Source organism: Thalassophryne amazonica, chromosome 4, assembly GCF_902500255.1.
Source record: "Thalassophryne amazonica chromosome 4, fThaAma1.1, whole genome shotgun sequence".
Taxonomy (NCBI): Eukaryota; Metazoa; Chordata; class Actinopteri; order Batrachoidiformes; family Batrachoididae; genus Thalassophryne; species Thalassophryne amazonica.
The window spans coordinates 31556644-31575688 of NC_047106.1; the positions used below are offsets into that span (position 1 = coordinate 31556644).

Consider the following 19045-nt stretch of genomic DNA (forward strand, 5'->3'; position numbering starts at 1 on the left):
TGTATTGGGAGCTGTTGGGAAATATTTGTTTTCTTTTAATTGTAATTATGAGCTGCTGTTGTTCAGATTTTGTTTAGAAATTAACGTTTATGAACAGGCACATATGCCTGGTTTGATTTTACTTCATGGAGGGGTGTAGGCATTGACAAGGCTTGGGAGTCTTGCTGAGAACATCTGTGGTGGTGTTTCACATGATTGCAGACATCCTTTTCCATGTCAAACCAGTAAAAACGCTGGCGGGCCAGAGAAAGTGTGCAGGGCTGGCCTTGATGACCAGCGTTGTTGTGAACACCTGACAATGCATCTGCCTTCAGGGACCCAGGCACAACAAACTGGAACCTCGACTGTTTGGTCAAGGGATCCTTTGTGATCCTATACAGGATGCCGTTCAGAAGTGTTAACTTATCCCATTGCTTCGACACTCTCAGAGTTGGCGGAGTCTCATTGCAGCATTTACGCCTGGCAGGTCTCCCTTTCCTATCAACATAGTGAGCGACCCTTGAGATAACTGAGTCCTGCTGCTGATGTGACTGAAGCTCAGACAAGGAGGGCAACATGTCTTGGCCAGCAGGTTTCAGGGTGGTGACATGGTCAGCCATGGAGGCTGCACGCTGCCTGGGAGCAGAGTCCCACTTGTCTAAAGGGGAGAGAAGTGAGGAGACAATCTCTTCGGACATTGAGCCTTCAAAAGCAGCAGAGTGAGAGGGACCCACCAATGACTGTGGCTGGCAGGTGAGGCAGAAGGCATCCTGCACACAGTTCATCACTGACATCACACACCTGGTTTAGCAGCTCAGAGTAAGGTTTGCTCAGCAGCCGCTGCCTCAAAGGCTTCACAAATGGATCTCTGCTGAGGGCATCTTCCACCACATTCAGCCTGCTGGGAATGTGTTTGATCTCGAAGGAATATGGAGCCACCTTAGAGACCCACCGCTGCTCACAAGTGTCAATTCTCGGCTTGGTTAAGATGTATGTGAGCGGATTGTTGTCAGACCAAGCAGTGAACCTGTGATCCTTGAGCCATTGGCTAAACGTATCATAAACTGCCCACTTCAGAGTCAAAAATTCCAGTCTGTGAGCAGGATAGCTGGCTTGACTGCGACTGAGTGTTTTACTCGCAAAGGCAATAGGTCTTGCCTTCTTCTCACCAGCAGGCACATGTGATAGAACAGCACCGACCATCAATCTGTGGAGAGAATGAAAGGCCTATCAAAGTCTGGGTGTGCCAACACCACACTGTTGAGGAGTGCACTTTTCAGATCTTCAAAAGCTTTCTCACAGGCAAGAGTCCAATCCTAAGGAGTCAGTTCTCGGAAGGTGCCAGCCCCCATGTGACCAAAGGAGCCTTTAGCCCTCCTCTTCTGCCCTGCAGTCAAGGTTTAGAGTGGCTTTGCGAAGGAGGAACAGCCAGAAATGAAATGCTGATAATGCAGCACCATCCCAAGGAAGGATTTGACTCTCCACTGAGATGGGGTGTAGCCATCATCGTTTCATCACCATTTTTGATTTTGTGTTGATATTTCTTATAGTTTCTGCATGATAAGGTAACCGGTGGAGTTTTTAGTGTACATTTTAATCATATTTTTAACCATTTATACACATTCATATCTGTGTAGCAGGTAGGGTCACTGAACACAATCTAACAGCAGGAAACATCCGAACCAGACCCCGGAATAGACACAACTTAAGTCCTTATTGTAATGTCAGAGCAATTTCAGTACTCCAGTTGAATAATTTTGTTTTTCCATCAGGAACAGGTTTAGGCACTGGCGGGTACCCCTATGGTGGAGGCTACGGAGGCAAGTTTAGTCTTTATCTGCTTTTTTTTTAAGCTGGACTGATTTGAATTATAATCAGTCACAGGTATGCAACAATCTGCAGCCTGGTTATATTTATTTAAACTAACATCATTTAACAGTCTTATCTTTTTCAATTCAATTCTGTTCTGTGCCTTAGTCCCTTATGGTGTCGGACCTGGAGTCGGACCTGGAGTTGGACCTGGAGTCGGGCCTGGAGTCGGACCTGGAGTTGGACCTGGAGTCGGACCTGGAGGTGCTGTGCTGCCTGCTGCAAAGCCTTTGAAGCCACCAGGTATGTGCACATCTGCATGTGTGCACATGTGTAGGCAATCAAAAAAAGGAAAAAAAAATTATTGTACAAAGTTAAACTTCTGAATTCTTCGTGACAAAATCAGTCAAGGAGGTGTAGCACTATTCACAGGACAAATTGCACCAGTCAGTATCATAGTCCATCTAAGCTGTCAAAATGCTGTTCACTGAAGACGTTTCTGCACGCACCACTGCTGTTGCACACTTATGCTTTAATCTTCCTCACCTCCATCCAAGAACATGTCAGTTCTGGATGCATTCATCAAAGTGAAGAATTTGTTTTTGACACTCTCTGATGATCTAACGGCGAGATGAAGTGCATCCTGAACCAGACGTTATCTGCTCTGGCTGTATTTATATTAAACATTATATTGGCTGCCTGGATTGAACACGTTAAAAAAGAAGACATATTCACTCACAAGCTCATCCAAGAATTGCTGTGTTTCTGAAAGATTGCGCTTTTTAAAAGAAATGTTTTAATCTTTGCAGTACAACTGAACACCTCATACTTCATTCGTCACATCAGTTCCACTTGTATGTTCATATGTGCTGCTGTGCTGTTATAGGTGTGGGTGGAGCAGGAGGTGGAGCAGGAATCCCACTGGCAGCAGGAGTAGGTCCAGGTAGGATCTTCACTACATTTGTCCATTTTTTGTAAACCCTGAGAAGATTAGACCCTGGTGGAGAAACAGGGGCGGGGCCACAGTAATGCCGGCCCCTTCTAAAAGCTGTTCCCTCCCCAGAATGCCCCTTGTGTTTAAATTCTTTTTTCTTATTATTATTTTTCCCCCCTTTTCAGGAAGTAATATCATCCTTAATTAACAAGAATGGAAGAAAAACTTATTTTGGTATAGCTCAGAAAATTGACAATGCACAAATCCACATCAAAGATTTTGGACACTGACATTTTGTGCATTTTGACCTAAAATATAACACATGGTCTTCCATGATGTCTCATCTTCTTGCTCACCACCATGTGTCTTCTGCTGTCTGATGTAGTCTTCTTGCTGTTTGTCCCTGGGGGCCGGTTCCTTGATGTGGTCCAGGATGCTCCTTGTTTGACCCTGGACGGTGGCTGTGACACTCCTCAGCCCCCTTGTTTTTTCTGATCATATAGTCTCAGGGTTCAGGACTTCATGGGGAACCCTCCATGCATTTTGAGAAGATTAGGTGTCTTCACATACATGCAAGTGTGACGGAGGCCAGCAGGAGTTGCTGTGCATTAGCTAAAAGGATGCTCTGTCCTCAAGGCCAGAGCGCTGGATTTCGGCCTTCTGGTTACAGAGGCTGCCTGCCATACCGGAGATCGTGAGTTTGCGTCCCGACTACAGTGAGTGGGAGGAGTCAAAACACAACAACCCAAAGAAAGCTGCTCCACAAGCAGCAGTAGAAAATGGTCATTCTTGCTTAGGGAAAAGATATTCCAGGTGCCTTAGTTTTGGCCTCTTTGCCCCATAAGAAAATAATTTTAAAAACTAGTGAATTTCCTTTTTTTTTCAATCTACTTTAATAACTATTTCTATAGTTATGGAGAGGTGACGGTCTAATGGATAAGCAGTGGGCTTGAGAACACAGGATCCTCACTTCAGACCCCTGTCAGGCTGGAAAATCACTAAAGGCGCTTGTGCAAGTGCTTTGAGCTTCTGATCCAAATGGAAAAACGCTGCATGAAGGCAGTCCATTTACCATTTTTTTTTATAACACAAAGATAATTTGTTGTTATTTTTATTATTGTTATTCTTTGGATGAGCGGATCAGTGTCACTGCAGGGGATGAGGTAACCTAATAATACTGCTTTTCTCTGTCATCATGATTCAGGAGGATACAGTCCATATGGTGTTGGTTATGAACAGGGTATGTATGAGAGGAGAGCAGGCTGACAGCACTAAAGAGCCCTTTTTAGACACACACACTGCAATAAATAAATGTTAAACATGTCTTATGAATTTCAATAAGGCCCAAAGTCAGTGCTCTGTAAAAAAAAAAGAAAAAAGAAAAATCATGATGACAGTCTTATTCAACTGGACCTCAGGTTCCAACATTTTCAGCATTTCCAGCACTACTCAAGTTTACACTGAATAGTTTTGTTAGTGGAAGAGCTACAGCATGCATATAGTTAAATACAGGGAAACGCATATACAATTTGCTCTGATGTTTGGTAATAGTTAGAGGATCAAGGAATAGATCAAGACTAAGATTCAGGCTTTTAACAAGTTCCTGGACTCAGCCATCAGAAGTGTATCTGTATGTGCTGAAGGAGCTGAGCTGGTAGAGACATTCAGCTATCTTGGCAGTGATATACTCTACATGTCTCTGGGTCCTCAGCCTTTGAGATACAGAGGTGCCTGGGAAGAGCTTATGGAGTCATGAGGTCATCGGACGGAGTTGTTTGTTGATATGTTTGCAGGTGAACAAAGGCTTTAGGGTCATGGTACTGCCCATCTTGCTGTATGGTTGTGAGACTTTGACACTAACCAGAGACCTAAGGCAACAACTAGATGTCTTTGGTACTACGTGTCTTTGAAGGATCCTTGGGTATCGCTGAAATGACTTTGTGTCAAATGAACGGTTACTGAGAGAGACTAAGATGAGGAGTATCACTTGCATTGTGAAGGAGTGTCAGTTGTGACATTTTGGCCATGTGACCCGTTTCTCTGTGCGTGATCCAGCACGAGGACCCACTAGTTGGAGAAAGCCAAGGGGACGTCCACGTTTCACCAAGCTGCAGCAGATAGACGGTTATTGTAGAGATGTGAGAATGGACCGGTTGTCTGCCTGAGTGGTTGCCATCCAGGACCTGAGGCGATTCTGTGGTTTTGTGGATGCAGTAAAGCGCATCGCTAGGCACCTGCTCTCAGACTTGATTTGACTTTGGTAAAGGAAAGCACCTTGTCTTCGGTGTCTCGTCTTCTTACTCACCACCCCATGTCTTCTGCCGTCTGCCATTTTTCACTTGGAGGCCAGCTTGATGTGGTCCTAGATGCTCCTTTTTTGATCCTGGATGATGGCTGTGATGCTTACTATCCCTCGGCCCACTTGTTTTTTCTGATCATATAGTCTCAGGGATCAGGACTTCATGTGTAACCTTCCATGCATTTTGAGAAGATTAGGTGTCTTCACATGCATGCAAGCAGTAGTGGAAAATGGTCATTTTTACTCAGAGAAAAGATGTTCCAGGTGCCTACATGTATGAGCTGCCTCAGAATTGGCCCTGGGTGCTGCTGTACAGTGAATGACCCCTCAGCACTGCATCAGTCATCACCCTCCAAAAGACACAAACCTTGGTACTCTCCTGTGTTTTAGTCTTTTCCAGAGAAGAGGCTCCATATGGTTTCCCCCCATACCCTTCGTAGTGTGCTACCCTCCAACAGAAGGCAGCTCCAGAGATTTTTTCAGGGATCTAACTATGTGGCATTTATCCCTCCCTGTGGTCTGCAGGGTCCGTTTGTCGGCATAGACTGTGTAGGACAGACATGTTGATGGCTTAAATCTTATTTCTCAGTACTTACCTTACTATCCGGCTATGGTTGTCCTCGTTCTGTCCTCACCATGGTTCCCACATAACTAATGGCATTGAGGCTTCTTGTTTTACTGTTTTCTTGTGAAACTTAGATGCTAACCAGTGATCTAAGGTGACAGCTGGATGTCTTTGGTACTACAGTAGGTCTCTTTGGACAGTCCTTGGATACTGCTGGAATGACTTTTTATCAAACGAGCTATTACTTAGAGAAATGAAGATGAGGAGAATTACTTGCATTGTGAGGGAGCGTCGGCTTCAACAGTTTGGTCATGTGGCATGTTTCTCTGTGCATGTGTGTGAGTGTTGAGGATCCCAGTGGTTGGAGAAGACCAAGGGGATGCCAACGCTCCACTAAGCTGCACCAAATGGATGGTTATTTTAAAGATGTGGGGATGGACCAATTGGCTGCCTGAGTGGTTGCCATTCAGGACCCAGGAAGGTCCTGCAGTATGGTTCATGTGGTGATGCATGGCATTGTTGAATGCTCCCAGATCTGATCTGATTTGATCTAAACGTATCCCATACTTTTGGCTTATCGCTATCAGTTTTGGTCCCTCTTCCCCATTTTTAAAAAAATGTGACTTACTATTTTTTTAAATCTACTTTTAATAATGATTTCCATTTGTTTTTAATACAAACATAATTTGTTGTTATTTTTATTATTGTTATTCTTTGGATGAGCGGGTCAGTGTCACTGCAGAGGATGAGGTAACCTAATAATACTGCTTTTCTCTGTCATCATGATTCAGGAGGATACAGTCCATATGGTCTTGGTTATGGACAGGGTATGTATGAGAGGAGAGCAGGCCGGCAGCACTAAAGAGCCCTTTTTAGACACACACACTGCAATAAATAAACGTGCTGTCAAACATGTGTAATCATGAATGTAAATGACTCCCAGAGTCACTGTTGTGTAAAAAAAACAAAAAAAAAACCATGATTATTCAGCTGGACCTTAAGTTCCCACATTTGCAGCATTTCCAGCACTGCTCAAGTTTACATTAAATAGTTTTGTTCATGGAAGAACTACAGCATGCATATTATACAAATAATGAATGTTTATGAGTTCAATGGTACAAATATTTCATGAGGTGAAAGATGGAATGTTCCATTCAACGAGGCGAAGCCAAGTTGAATGGAACATTCCATCTTTCACTAAATTAAATATTTGTTCCATTGAAAGAATGAAAAAACATTCATTATTTGTTTTATATAACGGATAAAATAGATCCTTGTCATTTGATATTATATTAATTTATAAACAACAGAAAAGGGACTTACATTTTGGTGTAGCACTGGTGTTTTGATGTCAACAGTCTAACATGAATGTTAAATTGGAGTCCAAAATTGTTCTCAGTCAACTTAAAAAAACAGTTAGATGTAGTCCGTGATGCCGTGCACCGACTTCGTGTACTTACAAAAAAAAAAAAACGACTTCATGTAATTCCTCAGTCCATTTCATGTCATAAATGTATCCAGCTTTTCATCTTAACAGCTCTTTATGCCTCCAGACAAGTTACAGCGTAGTGGATTTGTTTTTATGTGTGTGTGCATTTGAGGAATTAGCAGCGTCAATTAGCTCCTTGAAATCGTCGTCCGCCAGCAAAACAATCTCCGCCATGTTTAGCTAAATACCACCCCCGGTAGCGTGAGCATGCGCGGTGGTCAGGGCATGCAATAGCACATTTCATATAGCACCAAAATTGCATGCTAAAAAAGAACTATTGCACGGTAAATGAAACACAACAGCAAATGGTACAAATAATCCATGTCACGTGACATACAACCCACCAGTCAAATGAAAAGGATCCACTCAGCTCTTATATAAAGTTAAATATGCATTGTACATAAGTACAATTAGTTCTGCCATCACCAGGACTCTGAAACATATGATGATTAATTTAGTTTTTCAACCCAGAAAACCAGAATAATCATTGGTCCATGTCAGCTGCTTAGGGTCCCTTCACACATAGTGCGAAGTTTGGACCAAAACGGCGAAACAGCGTGAAACAGTTTGAAATTAACGCATGAAACATCGCGCCGACGGGCACGAACCTGGTGCGAGAGTTCATGCACGCGCCGGTGTCCGTCGAGTAGGAACAGTGCCAGGTGCACCACGTGACGCCACTTATGTGGAAGAAATAAAAAAAGAAAAAACACACCACCCAGGATGCGAACTTGCGCCTTTCAAAACCTCTGATCCCCAGTCAGCGACTTTACCACTGAGCTATGGAGCTGTTCTTTGAAAGCTGCGGGACGCTACCTCATATCAGGAAGGACATGGAAGTATTACAAAAAAATCTAAATCCCACACCATTTAAAAACACCGCATTTATGAAGTGAGCAAAACAAATATGATCCATCTGTTCATCTGGTGATGACCCATGGTCACTGACATACAGTCATGAAATGACATGAATGAGAAGCAGTGTGCTCTGATGTCCACATCTGCTCTGGTCAGGTGTGTCCAGTCAGCCACGGGCGTGTTCTGCCCGACACGCGTGTCTTGTGGATGGCATGTCACAGCACAGACACCGCGTCATGTGGAACAGAGCTCACGTGGGTGAGGTGATGGTCAGATCGCCCGCTGCTTGTTCTGATCTGACGGTCCATTTCAAACTGGCAGGCTGTCAGTGTCTGCTCCATGGGCGCGCTCGCTTGCTGCAGCTTGTCGCCACCATGGCGATATATGTTTTTATTTAAGTCCACTTAAATACAGTAATGAGACACACACATCTCACAGTGGACAGTTGTTAGTCCACAACTGTCCAAACACAGTAGGTGTTGTGTAGCTGTAATGTCCAGAATGACATATCACCACAGCTGCTTCTGTCGGAAGCCATGCCTCCTGTGTGTGGGACGCACACACCCACATGTCAGTGTGTGTGTTTGCAAAGTCACACTCATGGGGAATTTGGACAAATTTCACAGCAGTACAACAGTGATTATCTGCAGTCGCTTGTTGTGCCAAGAGTGCAACTGGCCACACATTTTTTAAGTGTCATGCGAGCGGTTTTAGGTGTTCGTGCATGTCACCTGGAATTTGGCCGACACCTGCTGCGAGAGGGTGCGATGGGTTCACACAGCGCACACTCTGTCTTTCAGGCACTTGTGTGCGCAAATAGTTGTAGCAACAGGTGTACGAGGTGTTGGCGGCAGGGACAACATTACACGGTTTGCACACAATTCCTGCGTCATGCGCACTAAGTGTGCACTTTGTCCAAACTTCGCACTGTGTGTGAAGAAGCCCTTACAGTTACAAAATACTTTACATGGAGGATGTAAGAAAGTAGCATCCTGTAGGAAATAGATGATAGCTGCAATTTAATGTTTTGTCATTTTTAACGACAACCCCAATTCCAATGAAGTTCGGACACTGTGTAAAATGTAAATCAAAACAGAACACAATGATTTGCAAATCCTCTTCAACATGTATTCAATTGAATACACCACAAAGACAAGATATGTAATGTTCAAACTAATAAACTTTGTTGTTTTTGTGCAAATATTTGCTCATTTTGAAATGGATGCCTGCAACACGTTTCAAAAAAGCTGGGACAGTGGTATGTTTACCACTGTGTTACATCACCTTTCCTTCTAACAACACTTAATAAGCATTTGGGAACTGAGGACGCTAATTGTTGAAGCTTTGTAGGTGGAATTCTTTCCCATTCTTGCTTGATGTACAACTTCAGTTGTTCAACAGTCCGGGGTCTCCGTTGTCATATTTTGCACTTCATAAAATGCACCACACATTTTCAGTGGGCAACAGGTCTGGACTGCAGGCAGGCCAGTCTAGTACCTGCACTCTTTTACTACGAAGCCACGCTGTTGTAACACATGCAGAATGTGGCTTGGCATTGTCTTGATGAAATAAGCAGGGACGTCCCTGAAAAAAGACGTTGCTTGTATGGCAGCATGTGTTGCTCCAAAAGGATGTACCTTTCAGCATTGATGGTGCCATCACAGATGTGTAAGTTGCCCATGCCATGGGCACTAACACACCCCCATACCATCACAGATGTTGGCTTTTGAACTTTGCACTGGTAACAATCTGGATGGTCTTTTTCCTCTTTTGTTCGGAGGACACAATGTCCATGATTTCCAAAAACAATTTGAAATGTGGACTCATCAGACCACAGCACACTTTTCCACTTTGCGTGTGTCCATTTCAAATGAGCTCGGGCCCAGAGAAGGCGGCGGCGTTTCTGGATGTTGTTGATGTATGGCTTTCACTTTGCATGGTAGAGTTTTAACTTGCACTTGTAGATGTACCGACGAACTGTGTTAACTCACAATGGTTTTCTGAAGTGTTCCTGAGCCCATGCAGTAAAGATCCTTTACACAATGATGTTGGTTTTTAATGTAGTGCCGCCTGAGGGATCGAAGGTCACAAGCATTCAGTGTTGGTTTTCGGCCTTGCCGCTTACGTGTACAAAGTTCTCCAGATTCTCTGAATCTTCTGATTATATTATGGACTGTAGATGATGAAATCCCTAAATTCCTTGCAATTGAACATTGAGAAACACTGTTCTTAAACTGTTGGACTATTTTTTCATACAGTTATTCACAAAGTGGTGATCCTCACCCCATCTTTGCTTGTGAATGGCTGAGCCTTTTGGGGATGCTCCTTTTATACCCAGTCATGACACTCACCTGTTTCCAATTAGGTGTTCTTTAAGCATTCATAAACTTTCCTAGTCTTTTGTTGCACCATCCCAACTTTTTTGAAATGTGTTGCAGGCATCCATTTCAAAATGAGCAAATATTTGCACAAAAACAATAAAGTTTATCAGTTTGAACATTAAATATCTTGTCTTTCTGGTGCATTCAATTGAATATAGGTTGAAGAAGATTTTCAAATCATTGTGTTCTGTTTTTACTTACATTTTACACAACGTCCCAACTTCATTGGAATTGGGGATGTATTCCAAACAGTGTTACACTGCATAAGAATTCTACCAAATATATTGAAAAGGGGATTTAAATTAAATTAAGTTTGGTCAGGAAATTACTGTTGTGTTAATTCCATTGCAAGAAGCTGACATACTATTAACATTGTCTGTAGTATCAGGGATGAAAAGTTAAATATGTAGATGTTTGGTAATGGAAAGTTCCTGGTATTTTAGAACATACTCTACACAATTTTTTCAGAACAGTGTATCATGTAACCTTTCTTTCTGTAGCTTAGAATGTTTTTCGAATTACAGTTACATAGTTCTTTATCGCAAGTTCTGACCCAGTGTTCTGTCCATTAGGTGGCTTGACGTACCCTTCTGGAGTTGCTGGTGCAGGTGCTGGTGCTGGTACTGGAGTTAAACCACCCAAACCAGGTAGTGTAACCAGAGTCCATATTATACAGTCCTTAAGTCCTGGGGAAACTTACCTCATATTAGTTAACTAATGTGCAGTAAACATTAGCTTTAGCTGGACAATATCAGTTAGTTCAACTGTAACTTGGGCAAAAGTTCAGCTAAGCTGATGTTGTTCTTCATCTGTAGACATTTGGCGCAAAGTAGTTCAGAACCTCTCAATGTAAGAAAGCAAAGTGGATTAAACAAGCTAGATAGCTGCTTACATGAACCTACTACTACAGTATCTTTTGACTTGTGCCACACACTGGACCACAGATTTAAATGAGCCACTACAATGCGGGGGGGCAGACAAGAGGTTCAACCAACAGCAAACGTTATGGTCCACCTTAGCAGTGTTTGAAATCACATTGCAAGATTCTTCCATGCATGAATATGAGAAATATATTGTAATATTTATAGTTACAGAGAAGAAGGATATACAGTACAAACACACACACGACAGTTTTTTTTTCCATCAAACGATGTGGCATCTTTTCATTCCTAACATATTACCTAGTCCATATCCAGCATGATTTTGTTTCCCATCGAGATCTGATGTGTCTTCAACATGTTCCATTAATCGTGACCCCCTTAAACGCCTCTACATTGGAACCATGGGTGTAAAATCAATCAATCAATTTTTTTTATATAGCGCCAAATCACAACAAACAGTTGCCCCAAGGCGCTTTATATTGTAAGGCAAGGCCATACAATAATTATGTAAAACCCCAACGGTCAAAACGACCCCCTGTGAGCAAGCACTTGGCTACAGTGGGAAGGAAAAACTCCCTTTTAACAGGAAGAAACCTCCAGCAGAACCAGGCTCAGGGAGGGGCAGTCTTCTGCTGGGACTGGTTGGGGCTGAGGGAGAGAACCAGGAAAAAGACATGCTGTGGAGGGGAGCAGAGATCGATCACTAATGATTAAATGCAGAGTGGTGCATACAGAGCAAAAAGAGAAAGAAACAGTGCATCATGGGAACCCCCCAGCAGTCTACGTCTATAGCAGCATAACTAAGGGATGGTTCAGGGTCACCTGATCCAGCCCTAACTATAAGCTTTAGCAAAAAGGAAAGTTTTAAGCCTAATCTTAAAAGTAGAGAGGGTGTCTGTCTCCCTGATCTGAATTGGGAGCTGGTTCCACAGGAGAGCAGCCTGAAAGCTGAAGGCTCTGCCTCCCATTCTACTCTTACAAACCCTAGGAACTACAAGTAAGCCTGCAGTCTGAGAGCGAAGCGCTCTATTGGGGTGATATGGTACTACGAGGTCCCTAAGATAAGATGGGACCTGATTATTCAAAACCTTATAAGTAAGAAGAAGAATTTTAAATTCTATTCTAGAATTAACAGGAAGCCAATGAAGAGAGGCCAATATGGGTGAGATATGCTCTCTCCTTCTAGTCCCCGTCAGTACTCTAGCTGCAGCATTTTGAATTAACTGAAGGCTTTTTAGGGAACTTTTAGGACAACCTGATAATAATGAATTACAATAGTCCAGCCTAGAGGAAATAAATGCATGAATTAGTTTTTCAGCATCACTCTGAGACAAGACCTTTCTGATTTTAGAGATATTGCGTAAATGCAAAAAAGCAGTCCTACATATTTGTTTAATATGCGCTTTGAATGACATATCCTGATCAAAAATGACTCCAAGATTTCTCACAGTATTACTAGAGGTCAGGGTAATGCCATCCACAGTAAGGATCTGGTTAGACACCATGTTTCTAAGATTTGTGGGGCCAAGTACAATAACTTCAGTTTTATCTGAGTTTAAAAGCAGGAAATTAGAGGTCATCCATGTCTTTATGTCTGTAAGACAATCCTGCAGTTTAGCTAATTGGTGTGTGTCCTCTGGCTTCATGGATAGATAAAGCTGGGTATCATCTGCGTAACAATGAAAATTTAAGCAATACCGTCTAATAATACTGCCTAAGGGAAGCATGTATAAAGTGAATAAAATTGGTCCTAGCACAGAACCTTGTGGAACTCCATAATTAACTTTAGTCTGTGAAGAAGATTCCCCATTTACATGAACAAATTGTAATCTATTAGACAAATATGATTCAAACCACCGCAGCGCAGTGCCTTTAATACCTATGGCATGCTCTAATCTCTGTAATAAAATTTTATGGTCAACAGTATCAAAAGCAGCACTGAGGTCTAACAGAACAAGCACAGAGATGAGTCCACTGTCCGAGGCCATAAGAAGATCATTTGTAACCTTCACTAATGCTGTTTCTGTACTATGATGAATTCTAAAACCTGACTGAAACTCTTTAAATAGACCATTCCTCTGCAGATGATCAGTTAGCTGTTTTACAACTACCCATTCAAGAATGATGGTTTCCCTGCACATCTAGAACTGTTTCTTTGAAAGGATACCTATCAGTATGATCAAACATATAAGGATACAACGCTGATTTCATGGGGTTTCATGAATTTCCCATCACTCAGGCAATGTTGATCATATCCCTCTCTGCAATTATGCATTTGTCTGTTTCCTTAATTCAGTGTTACATCCCCTGTGTTTGATTAACGCATATAGTTACTTACCTACCGCAATAGGGGGTGCACTGTTTGTTTTTGAATGAATTTTCCAAGGTTGGCTGGCCAACATATTTACAGCTCTTTTGTAGCCCCTGGTGTGTGCAGAAAAAAAATCAAATACATCTAATTAAGGTTGGATAAACACAAACAAGGTAGTAATAAATACATACCCTGAAGCACAGCCGCGTCCCGTGTAGAATATCATTCTGTCTGGCACTGCTCCGTTTTCACATGGCTTCAGAGGTAAACAAACGTTATCTCACTCGATAGTCCTACGAATTCCACATAATAGCCATAGTCACATTTGTGTTGATTCTTTCAAGTCCCGTGTCCACGTCACAGCTCTCCATTTGAGATCATAAACACAACTGTCCTCCGTCATCATCCGCCATTACTCTGTCTGAGTCTTTGTGGTCACACCTCCAAAACTTGTGCGGCTTTCTCCGTGAGACTCGCCGGCTCCTGGCATAGTTTTCCACTGCAGAGAACCCCCCTCACAGTGAGAATTTTTTTTCCAGTGGTGGGACCATCATATTCATGAAATTTTCACACTTGTCCATGATGACAGGCATGACAAAATAAAGCACATTAGCCAGGCGCTGCTAAATGAAAATTGTCACTGCTACTGGAAGTGTGCTGATCTGCTAAAAACAATGGATGCACAACTCATTACATTCTCTGTTGAATTTTCCATTAGGCTATGTAGTAGGGAGAATTACATTCCCTGCTTATAGTCTTTCCCTGTGAATGTTGCAGGTTGACAAGCAAGAAGTGAAAAACAACGTCCATCATATCAGCTGGCTTATAGAATTCTGCACTAATCACAAATAAAGCTGTTATAACCTAAAAACTGATCTATAGGAAGACAATATTGTATGGTACAAACACATTTCCTTCACAGAAATTACTGCTGGATGGCATTCGTATCTACCTAGCTAGCTAGCATGGTATGCTAACTATAGATAGGCCTTCATACAGTATGAAGGGCTGTACTAGCTATCATGGCTACGATAGGTTATCTGATTTCATACACTTTTACCCTACCTTAGTCTAAACTATTGTAAAAACAGAACAGTGTAATTACAGACAGCTTTGTGATTGAACAGCACAAATACTTCCTTCATGTAGTTATGGCTTGTAGGCTTGCTAGCTAAAATAGCAAGTATTGGTCTTGGGAAATGAGCTTGTTATGCTCATTTGTGAAAAAATAATGTGTTAGATATATTTGTGTTCAATTATGGTTTTATTTGTTTTCTGTACTTCTTTTGGGATTAAGGGTTATACTTTTAGTTTCATTCTCATTCTCACTTTCATTTGTTCTCTCTTGGTATGTGCATGTAGAACTGGATTTAACCAGTTTGTACCACTTAGGATAAAGAGAGTTAGGTTACAATTATAAATCATATGTCTCTCGTTATTGCACGGGCCAATAAGAGAAGGATTTTGCAAAATAATGTACGCCTCTGTTACGCATATGTAATCCTGTATAAAAACTGCTTGTATCCATTGTCCGGGGTTCTGTAAGAGTGGATCTTGTCTGTAAGAGAAGTTCTTGCAGGGCCCAGGCCTAATTATTTTTGCTGTGACTTTGATTAAATTTAAAAGTGCGGAATAGTTCAAGTTTGTGCTTTGTAAGGGGCAGTATTACGGTATTATGGTTTTCTTTATTTGTTTTCTGTACTTCTTTTGGTATTAAGGGTTATACTTTTAGTTTCATTCTCATTCTCACTTTCATTTGTTCTCTCTTGGTATGTGCATGTAGAACTGGATTTAACCAGTTTGTACCACTTAGGATAAAGAGAGTTAGGTTACAATTATAAATCATATGTCTCTCGTTATTGCACGGGCCAATAAGAGAAGGATTTTGCAAAATAATGTACGCCTCTGTTACGCATATGTAATCCTGTATAAAAACTGCTTGTATCCATTGTCCGGGGTTCTGTAAGAGTGGATCTTGTCTGTAAGAGAAGTTCTTGCAGGGCCCAGGCCTAATTATTTTTGCTGTGACTTTGATTAAATTTAAAAGTGCGGAATAGTTCAAGTTTGTGCTTTGTAAGGGGCAGTATTACAGAAAGAACTGGGGGAAGAATTAACAAATGTATTCTGCTAATATGTGCTTATCATGCAATCAGTCTGCTGTCTATGAGAGACCGATTTATACCTTGCAGGTGTAACATTACATATTATGTTTGTGTATAATTATCTCCATATTGACAACAGCAATTCTGTGTCAGTCTAAGCAAATTAAATTTCTGATATGAATTCCTAATTTGACTGCATCATTAATAAATTAATGAACATAGAAGAAAACGTACAGACAACAGGAGAAAATATATTTGTTTCAGATATTTTCTTCCCCACAAGTGGTAATATGATAAAAACATATTTACAGTAGGCTAAAATTATTAAAGCTTGTCAGGTCACTGCACAAGTATTTCTTGTTTAAATGCAGGATTATTTGCATCCAAGGTTATGTAGTTTGCTTTCATTGTGGCAAAGTGCCATTTAAAGGAAATAAAATTACTGAAATGTATCATAAATATTAAGTAGGCAGTGTTTTGAAGCCCCAGGAGGAACGTCAGTGTACCGGAGCAGAAACAATGATGGCATGAACTCGACATAATAATGACTTAGCAGTATAATCATTGAATTTAATACAGCTACTTTAATGATTTTACTCAATCCATTCAGGTATCAAAGGCAGTCAGTGCTCTGTGCAGCATTTAGTACCATTAAGAGCATGGAAGTGGAGAGAGTCTACATGTCCCAGTGGAGACTGATTACCGTCAGTGGCATTATATGTACAATATGAAAGTGTGAGTGTTTAGAGATCACACAGTGCTGCCTGGAAATGTCAGTTCTAATATTCAGTGTCTTAGAAATGTTCATGTATCCATCCTCTGACTCAAGAATACTGGCTGTAAAAGTGATGAGTTGTAATAACACTAATCTTTACATTTCATTTGAGCAATCACTTAATGGCCACTGAAATGGAATGACGTCTAAAAATTGCTATAATTCCTAAGTGATTAATATATTTCTATTAAACCCCTTGAATTAAAATTGAACGTCTTATTTGATCTTCATTGTGGTGATGTGCAGAGGAAAAAAACAAATACACATGTATGATAGTATACAAGCAATGAATGTTTCTGAGTGCAATGGTAAGAATATTTTTAATAGATGAACGATGAAACATCCTATTCAACAAGGCATCTGCCACATTTACTCAAACATTCTATCTTTCAGTAAGTGAAAATATTGTTTCCATTGCACAAATGGAAAAAAAAATCATTTGTTTTATATGATACCAACCTTGTGTTGATTTATTTAAAATGTTTCTTTTCTTTGTTTTTTTATGTCTTGTGTCACTAGGTTATGGCAACCTTGGAACCGGTGTTGGAATTCAAGGTGAGGACACTGCTGAAATATTTTTCGCTTGAACACAAAAACTGGGATGTTCTCACTGCTAATATTCAGTTATGTAGTATAATATTTTACTTCAGCAACCTTGAACTTGCTTTGCATTTCTGGTGGGTGGGGAATGACAACTGGCTTTATTCCTCATCTTTTAATTGTTATTGTGGAAAATGAATTCAGATGAATATAGCCACTATCTGAATTAGAAAGTGTGTGTGTGATGGTGGTGGTGGTGGTGGGGGGATGCTTTTAATAATCTGAAGTAAAATTAGAGGATCTGAGGGGGTGGGTTATTTGTGTTACATATGTCACAGAGGTGTTAAACAAGCAGTGTCAGTCATAAATTCTGCTTCAATCAGGTGAATATCTGTGAAAAGACTCATAGAATTGTGTGACTTTGGAGATGTTGAACACTGAATATCAAACATCTGAAAATGCTGGGATGATAGAAATGTCTGGCGCCAGGGTTCTTGGAAGTGAATCTTCAGTCAATTGTAAACCACCAAATCTTGGTGAGATTGCAAAGACCATGAAACAACTGAGGACAGGGAAAGCTCCAGGGATTTGTGACCTTGGAGCTGAGCAACTCTGGGCAGGTGGAGATGCTGTTCTCCTGCCATTGCAAGCAATTTTTTTTAATCATGGAGACAGGTGTCATCCCCTCAGATTGGAGGAGAGGACTTGTTGACACAATCTGGAAAGGAAAGGATGTGCGTATGGATTGTAACAACTGCAGGGGTATAATGTTGCTCTCTGTGCCAGGAAAGGTGCTTGCGAGAATCATTCTCAATAGGATGAGTTTCAGCTTGCTGCTCAGCGACCAGAAGAGTCTGGCTTCACAGCCAAGAAGTTGCATTTTAGCCCTACGGGTACTCATAGAATGCAGCGTGTGTATCAGCAGTGCTTCTTTGCAGCCTATGTCAATTTTTTATAGCGTTTGTTTAAGCGTTTTATTCAGTTGATCGGACTGCTCTCTGGGACAACCTGAGAATTTGTGGAATTCCCAGGAAGCTACTGAACATCATAGCCAGCCTATACACAGATGCTGTGAGTGGTGTGCCGAGGGGAGGCAGAGACTGAGTTTTTTCCCCATGAAAACTGGCATTCATCAGGGGTGTGTTCTGGCTCCTACTCTGTTCAATACTTGCATGGATCGGGTGTTGGATAGGGTTATGAAAACCACTGACTTGGGTGCTTTTGTTGGTTATAAAAGGTTTACTGACATTGACTTTGCAGACGATGCTCTGATCTTTGTGGAATCAACGGATACTGTGATTGCAGCACTTGAGAAGCTGAGTGAGGAATCAGTGTGTCTGTCTGGATTTGAGACTGTCCAGGATAAAGACTAAGATTCAGACTTTTAATGACTTCCTGGATTCAGCCATCAGAAGTATATCTGTATGTGATGAAAGTGTTGAACTTGTAGACACATTCACTTATTTTGGCAGTGACATACATGTCTCTGGGTCATCAGCCTTTGAGATGGAGAGGCACTTGGGAAGAGCTTGTGGATTCATGAGGTCACTGGACAGAGGAGTTTGGCGATGCTGATATTTCTGCAGGCAAACGAAGGTCCAAGTCTTTAGGATCCAAGTGCTGCCTGTGTTGATGCATGGCTGTGAGCACTGGATGCTAAGCAGTGGCCTAAGGCGATGACTGGATGTCTTTGGTACTCTGTCTCTTTGGAGGATCCTTGGGTACCACTGGAATGACTTTGTATCCAAGGAGCGGTCACTAAGAGACACAAGGATGAAGAGTATCATTTGCATTGTAAGGGAGCATCTGCTACAACATCTTGGCCATGTGACCGGTTTCTCTGTGCATGATCCAGCATGCAGGTGCCTGAGTGTCGAGGACCCAAGAATGCCAAAGGGACCTGGTTGAGGCAGATAGATGGTTATTTTAGAGATGTAGGAATGGATCGGTTGTCTGCCTGTGTGGTTGTCATCCAGCACCCAAGGTGGTTCCATGGTGTTGTTGATGTGGCAAAGCAAATGAAATGTATGGGAAAAAAAATGCACAGAAAGTAGTGCAAAACGCACCTTGGTGACGTCACTCATACAAGTACAATGGGACAAATAATGAATGTCACGTTGCG

General features: G+C 41.6%; 1 protein-coding gene across 1 annotated transcript in view; it reads left to right on the forward strand.

Annotated features, from left to right (window-relative positions):
• The window catches only part of elna (elastin a), a 187740-nt gene that overhangs the window by 154547 nt on the left and 14148 nt on the right, over positions 1 to 19045 (forward strand). Inside the window, exons 40-46 of the mRNA XM_034169334.1 lie at positions 1752 to 1799; positions 1957 to 2091; positions 2675 to 2731; positions 3927 to 3962; positions 6378 to 6413; positions 10887 to 10961; positions 16903 to 16938. Of these exons, the coding sequence (XP_034025225.1) occupies positions 1752 to 1799; positions 1957 to 2091; positions 2675 to 2731; positions 3927 to 3962; positions 6378 to 6413; positions 10887 to 10961; positions 16903 to 16938 (423 nt within the window). The remainder of the gene's footprint in view (positions 1 to 1751; positions 1800 to 1956; positions 2092 to 2674; positions 2732 to 3926; positions 3963 to 6377; positions 6414 to 10886; positions 10962 to 16902; positions 16939 to 19045) is intronic.